At 41.2% G+C, this 7,861-nt stretch overlaps 1 protein-coding gene across 1 annotated transcript; it reads right to left on the bottom strand.

Moving 5' to 3' along the window:
- Nucleotides 1–5,108: 5,108 nt before the first annotated feature.
- Nucleotides 5,109–6,957, bottom strand: LOC136547056 (GDSL esterase/lipase At5g03610-like). The gene is made up of 5 exons (XM_066539023.1): nucleotides 6,868–6,957; nucleotides 6,520–6,708; nucleotides 6,046–6,317; nucleotides 5,670–5,949; nucleotides 5,109–5,540 (listed from the first exon to the last, which is right to left on the bottom strand). The coding sequence occupies exons 1-5, from the start codon at nucleotides 6,926–6,928 to the stop codon at nucleotides 5,278–5,280; spliced, it is 1,065 nt and encodes a 354-aa protein (XP_066395120.1). The 5' UTR covers nucleotides 6,929–6,957; the 3' UTR covers nucleotides 5,109–5,277.
- Nucleotides 6,958–7,861: the final 904 nt, after the last annotated feature.

Genomic DNA, 7,861 nt, shown 5'->3' with positions numbered 1-7,861 from the left:
ATCTAGTTGCACAGTTGACCAACTGTACTAGAATCCCTCTTTATAGTATGGCTTTCCCTAAACTCAAATTCAAAGCATAAAAGAATGTAAATACCTTTGAGCTGGTTGCCACTTCATTTGGCAATTGAGAACTATTATCGAATATGTTTTCCTCATTCTCATTATACCTTGATTAATGTGACTTGAACCATTTCCATACATATGAGTTCACCTTCATGGCTTTAAGTCACTTCCACTAATGATTTGATCCTCAATATAATATGACTCCTCATAGCTTGATTAGTACCTTGACTCAATACAAGTACTCTCTTCTTCACCTTAGCCATGGTACCTCGGTCGCCAAGCCATCGCTTGCCCTTCACCTTCGCTTAGTACCTCGAAGCCCTTTCCTTGCTATCTTCACCCTATCAAGCCATACTTAAGTCACATTATATTAAGCATCCATTGAAAACCATTTCTTCAATATTTTGATCCTTGCTTGAATATTTTCTAGATATGAATGTTGAGATCAATCAAGCTTCAGTTTGTCTCATATAGAGACATACATGGATCAACATCAATATGGTCAAGCTAATTCATAATTCCTTATTCCCTTCTTATTTTGGCTTGACATTCCAATTGATCTTTCATATATTCATCCATGTAAGCAAACCAATGTAGAGACCGGCTTATATCCACTATACATTGTCATTTACCAAGTATGTTTGCTTTCATATGATGCTATGATATCCCACAACACAAAAGCCATTTCATTGATTCCATTTGCATTGTTGTCTTTTGCTTGAACTAGATTGCTTCCAAAAACTTTCAATACAACAATACATAATTTGGCATTCACTTTAACACAATGTGGCATATCATCAAGTTTGCCTACTAGTTGAACCTTGTATATACTTGTTAATACACAACCCACAAGTATATGCAATAGACTCAATTTCCTATTCAACACTTAGCAAACTTATTAGACCTTTAATTGTGTTGTCATTCAATTTACCAAAACCCACTAAAAGGGCTAGATGCACTTACAACTTCTTACCCTTTATGCAAGCGTGCTAACTTCAAGTGTGTTAACCTTTGAACACCAACACTTGAGCGCTGAGTTAGCATTTTTTCAAAGTGTTTAAAAAGCATTTTTGCTTGCTTCTCACCATGTCACAAGGCTTGATGCATATGCAAAGAATGACATCACCTAGTGGCACTAGACAACCATAAACGCTTTATAGCTCGCCTCTTTATAGTACAACTGTCTATCCTAAACCTGACTATGCACTCTGTTGCACCTTGGTCGGCAAAAGCAAAGCTCCTATGCATTACACCTGTTGCTTTCATTTTCTTTACATCTCCTTCTTCTCTCCATGGTTGAGCACTAGCTTTTATGATCATGATGTATATCTCCACCATCTTCTAAGCCTTGTTCATCACCATCAAGTGGATGCTAGCTTAATCAACCTTATTGAATGCATTAGTCCACATGGTTGTCACTCAATTACCAAAACCAAACTAGGGCTTTCACTCACACCTCTCTCATTTAGCTGATCCCAGCCATGAAGAACACATCTTTATAGCCCTTTGGTCTCTTCCCTCTCCCTCTTTGTGAGGATTGCTTGATTCTTGTGAGATCTAAAGAGTTGGGTTGAGAAATTGGATGACTGAGAGCAAGAGAGAGCAATCCTAGTCTTTGAGCACTTGTGAATTTCGTCAAGCATTTGGTGAAGTGTTCGTTACTCTTGGAGGTGAAGCCTCCTAGATGGGTTAGAGTTTCCCAATGAGCTCCCAAGCTTGTGGTGAGGCACGGGAAGTTTGTGAAGGTTACGATAATTTTGCCTCCACAAGGAAAGAAATCAAGGTAGTGAAGTTAGTAAATTAAAGTGGTTAAAAATGACCTGGCTCCCTTGGCAGCTTTCAACGACGTAGGATTCACGAAGGTGAATCCAAACTTTGGTAAACAAATCGTGTCATCACTACTTATTCTTGTGTTGTTATTGACTTTTGAGCGATTCAGCTCGATCTATTTGTTCTTGTGTTACTGTTTGTAGGTTTTGGGAGGAACTAACCTACTACATGCCTAGAAACCTTGATAACAAGTAGAATTGATTAAATATGTGTAATTCTTGTTGATTTGTGTTTTTGTGCTACCTGGTATAAAAAATTCTTGTCCTCCTATCTGTTCCAAGTTTTTTATTTTTCATAATTGCCTATTCACCTCCACCTCTAGGTAGTGACGAAGTCAGAAAAAAAATTAGGAGGGGCTGAACAAAAGAATAGAGACTTTTTATCTTCTCTTAACCTTAGCCCCTCCTACCTAATACATGTATGCATAAAATTTTAAAGAAGGATTTAGGGGAACTCCATGTGCTCAGGATGGGTAGGGGGGGGGGGCTGAAGCCCCCTAGCCCCACCGCTGGCTTCGTCCCTGCCTCTAGGTGACGTCTTGATTCACAATTTTTTGCCCAATATATAGCTTGAGGCCATGATGTTAACCAACCAATAAAGTAAGTGTAAATGTAACACACAGGTCGCTCATGGTTAAACATCTATTTATGGTGCCAATAGACGCTAATGAAATCATTGACTTCAGAATATATATATAGGACATAAAGAGTAAAACCAGGTAAAGAGTATAAACTAAATTGCATAAAAAATTGGACAATATAACACTATACTAGCTGCTCAATTGCGCTGATCACCATGCAAGTTTTTTATTCAGATAACAGGACTGTTTAAATTAAGATATATGGTATATAGCTTCGTTTGAACGGGATCGAAGTTTATGGTAAGCATATCTAGCGTGTAACTTAAATCACAAATATCTAGGTGCAACAGACGGACATGCATGTGCATGACAAAATGGCGTTATATCTGTTGAATGCATGGAGGATATTCCAGGATAATTCAATCGAACTGAATTAGAAAGTTTGCTATGGTGCCGTGACTTTAACCCTATAAATATACGAGAGCTACGGCCGCGTCCACTACAACAGAACTGCTTCCTCTAATCTAGCCCTACAGCGGCGCAATAGCTCTCCAACATGTTATCTTGTCTTGATTTCCTGACCAATAGTAACAACATGGCTCCAATGGCACAGCTTCAAATCATCTCCCTCTGCTGTGTAAGGTACACGTAATATACTCCTGAGTTATCCTACCCCTGCCCAGTGCACCATCGTCATGCAGCTGAGCTGATGTTGAAGAGTGATTTATTTGTTTTGCTCCAATATCTAAATTGTTGGTCGAGAGAGAGGAAAAAGAAAAGGGGAGATAACTAGTCCATAGATTTGTGGAGATGATGAAGAGATCGAGGATACAAACTGCGTAACACTACTTCTTTATTGTTTTGATAGATGTTATTATATATATATTGAAACAGCAAAGGCTACTCTACTACGTGTTGTGTTGCGTTCCTTAATGGTCAGCATCACGCCATCACTTCACTCTTCATGCATGCCGCCATCACTTCACTTTTCATGCATGCAAGAACTACCTGAACGACTACACTCCTTCACTCTCCATGCATGAATTCATATAATAACTAGCATGAATGCATGTTCCAACTAACTTGGAAAATGGAAAACGCTAGCAGTAACGGTTTTTCTATGACAATTCAATGATACTATTATATCCTGAAGATAAGGGGGCACAGAAAAGTAGTACCCCCTCCGTCCCAAAATAATGACGTTTTTGAATTCTAAACATCTTGTTTGACTGTTCATCTTATTTAAATTTTTTGTATAAATATTATCTATTTTGTTATGATTTATTTTATCATTAGAGATACTTTAATAATAATTTATCTATTTTATAATTTATAATTTTTTTGAATAAGACGAACGGTCAAACAAGATGTCTCCAAAACACATGGCTTCGAAGACCGCAAAATCCACTCGCCACTTACAACGAGATTTAGGCCTAGGTTGCCGGGGAGGCCATGATCATATAAATGTAGTAGATATATGGAAAAAGTCTATTTGACCTTCCTTAATTTTTTTCGAAGTCTGATTTACCTCCCTAGCTCCCTGAGCCAAAAAAAAAAAAACCGGGACATCCTCCGGCTTTTGAAACCATCCGAATTTGCTCTTTGGGTGTTTTGAAACCATCCGAACTTCGCTTCCACAAGGAAGAAATCAAGATAGTGAAGTTAGTAAATTAAAGTGGTTAAAAGTGACTTGGTTCGGGAGATCCTCAACAGAGACATAGGATTCACAGAGGTGAACCTGAACTTTGGTAAACAAATCATATGTCATTACTACTTGTTCTTGTTGACTTTTGGGTGATTCACCCTGATCTACTTGTTCTTGTATTTTTGTTTGCAGGTTTCGGGAGGAACCAACCTACTACATGTCTAGCAACCCTTGTTGATAGCAAGTAGAATCAGTTAAATAGATGTAATCTATGTTGGTTTGTGTTTTCGCGTTACCCACTATAAAAAAAATAACGACTTAGATAAGAAATTTCGGTCCTATTATCCGCTGCAAGTTTTATTTTTTTTTTCAAAATTGCCTATTCACCCCCTCCCTCCAATGGTAGACCAGGGCCAGGGACCCTGGACGCCCGCCCGTGCTCCGGCGCCGACGTATGCTAAAGAATTCATCTCTTTGCGCTATGCCGGAAGGTTAAAAACACATGATCTCATACACTTTGAGCTTCATTTACCCGGGCGTACTTTCCTCTCTATGTGACATCTAGATTCCTTCCTGTTATATAGATTGAGGCCAAGGCGTTAGCCAACCAATAAAGTAAGGTTAAATGTAACACACAAGTCGCTCATGGTTAAACACATCTATTTATGGTACCAATAGACTCTAATGAAGCCATTTAATATTCAGAGTATATAGGAAATGAAGAGTAAAAACAAGCGAGAAGAGTATAACTAAAGGGAGTGTCTAGTTATCTATTGACAAATTTTATGTGGTCACATCTGTCAGATTTTTTTTTAAATGCGACCCAATAGATAATTGTAGCACAAATACTAAAGCACGATCAAACGTATAAAATCTGACAAATTTAGTAACAAAAAAAATCTGTCAATAGATAAAAGCAAAAATCAATTTAGTTCAAAAAAAAATCTGTCAACAGATAAATAGCAAAAGTCAATCTATAATACACAAATGTTACGATAACGTTCAACAAAAATATAATTGATCAAACCGATGTGCATCGCACGATCGAGGTAGTGCCAAAACCTTATTGAAACCTAAGCAAATCCAAACGGTGCGAACCTAACTAAAAACAACTTATTTCTATCGTCGATTATGCATGGCAAATAATTTAACTGGCAACCTAATTTTTAAGATCTAGGAAAGCCTTGGCTTCCTCCTCCAGCTGCATCATGGCGACGAACCAACCGGTATGGGTGGGGTGTACATCATCCCAGTAGAAGTTGCTGAACATATCTTTGCTAAGGTCGTCGGTGACGCTGTACTGAGGAGAGCCATTCTCGTCCTCCTGCCCGCAGTAGCCCTTGGGATCAAAGCTCTCGCAGCTCGGCCTCAGCTTGTTCTTGAACGTCTTAGCCAGAGTCTCGTCATCACTTCCCGTTGCATCTACACGAACAGGAGAGAAGCATCTAAATCCAACGAACAGAACCCATATATATCGATATGGATGAAAGCATAATAAAACCAACAACTTTTTTTTAGCAGAATCAAACCAACAACTAGAAGCTGACATACTGGGATTGGGATGGACGACCCTGGAGAAGGCCGTGTTGAGGTCGAGGAGCATGACGTTTCCACGGTAGTTGCCCAGCTTTTCCGCGAGAAGCTTGTTGTGGGTGGCCGCGACCGCGTTGGCGACGTCGTCGCAGTGGGTGTAGCTGTTGGGCCTGGTCCGGAACGGCGTGCAGCCGAGCGGGTGCATGTTGTTGACGAGGATCCTGTTCATCCCGAGATCCTGCAGCCGCTGCACCTCCTTGGCGATCCCCGTCGTCACGGTCTCGATCAAAGCCAACGTCTGCAACCATATATAGGCACGTCGTAACTTACGTTACGCGAGTGCAACAGAGCAGCACGACGTATATATGTAGATGTAGATTGATGCGTGACTCACGTCGTTGGAGGAGCTCATGTTGGCGATGCGGGCGTAGTCGTTGCCGGAGATGGCGATGAGCGCGAGGGAGAACCTCAGGCGCCATGGCGGGAAGGTGCGGTCCTTGATCAGGCCCTCAAAGTTGTCGACCTGCTTGCTGAGGGTCGCGACCTTCTCGGGCACCTCAAGCACGCCGGAGCCGGCCACGGCGAAGTTCATGCCAAACCGCGTGATGTCGTTTCTGTTTCTGAGCCTGAAAGTCTGAGGGGCTTCATGATGCCCTAGCCACGAAGCTGCATATAGTAACATCGACATAGAGTGTATATATAGATTAATTATGTTCGATCGGTGTACAAAACAGAAAAATCACACCATGTATAACTAAAATCGAGATGATTACATGTCATATCAGACTGATAAAAGATCGATCTGCATATGCAAACAACTTATTGGACAATTACAATGGACTGATGATCAAGAATGATTTGAGCTTACCGACGAAATCAGATTGGACGAATCTGTTTGAGAAGCGGCCGCTTGGACTCGAGGTGCCGTAGGGCTTGTACCATTGACGCGACTCACGACTCAGATTTGATTTGGGCAGGTTCCCGGTGTCGGCGTACGAATCTCCGAAGACGTACAACTGGTACATCATTCCGCTCCGACGCGACTCCACATGCGCAGCTTTAATTTGATCGCAGATGCAAACCACAAATCAGCAATGAACTAGCTCCAGGAAGCTAATAAGGCTAATCTCAATGGGGTTTCATGAGAGTTTTATGGACATTAAATATGCTAACATCACTGAAACTGGCCTAAGTGTAGAAAAGACAATACACTTACCATTCATGGCGACTAGGAGGAGGACGAGGACAGGAATGATGATGGCTGCCAAAGGCTTCATGGTGGTGTGACTGTTTGCGCGCTGCTGTAGCTCCAGATGAAAGGAAGCGGTTGTGTTATGATGGATGCGGCAGCAGCTCTCATGTATTTATAGGGTCAAAGTGTTGACACCCTAACAAACTTGCTATTTCAGTTCGGTTCCATAATCCTGGCATATCCGTAACAAACTTGCTATTTCAGTTCGGTTCCATAATCCTGGCATATCCATGATATAACGCCATTTGCCATGCACGTCCGTTTGGAGTCGGCTAGATATGCTTAACTATAAACTTCAATCCCGTTCAAACGAAACTACATATATCCCTTAATTTAAATAGTTTTGTTATCCGAATAAAACAAACTCACATGGGGATCGGCGCAATTGAGCAGCTAGTATAGTATATCGACCAATTTTTTTATGCAATTTAGTTTAGACTTTTCCTATTTATCTGTTGACAATTTTTTTTTCTAATTCTGTCATATTTCTATCGTTTGATTGTGCTTTAGGATATGCGTTACAACTGTCTACTTGTCAGGTGTTTCGGATCACCGGCTAGTAAATTTGTATCTGCACGTCTGGCCCGAATGGTGTGCTCGGAGGAAACAAAGATTTATACTGGTTCGGGCAAAATGTCCTTATGTCCAGTCTACTGCTGCTCGTATTTCCAGCACTAGTTTGTAGTAGGGGTTAAAAACGGGTGAGAGGGAGAAGATACCAAGTCTCTAGCGGAAAGATCGGATGGAGTGGAGTCTTTCTGAGCTCGTTCAGCCGTGTGCTCATTGCCCCTCATGGGGCGTCCCGCTTCCCCTTTGATAGGTGAAGGGGAAGGCGCATGTTACAGAGAGAGAAAAAAGAGAGAAAAGGGAGAGAAAAGGGGAAAAGCGAGGGAGAAGGAGGCCTCTAGGGCCGCCACATTCTTCTTCTCCTTTATGCAGATCCCGCCGATGCTGTAGA

Source organism: Miscanthus floridulus, chromosome 3, assembly GCF_019320115.1.
Source record: "Miscanthus floridulus cultivar M001 chromosome 3, ASM1932011v1, whole genome shotgun sequence".
NCBI classification, from domain to species: domain Eukaryota; kingdom Viridiplantae; phylum Streptophyta; class Magnoliopsida; order Poales; family Poaceae; genus Miscanthus; species Miscanthus floridulus.
This window is presented reverse-complemented; position numbering and strand designations above follow the sequence as displayed.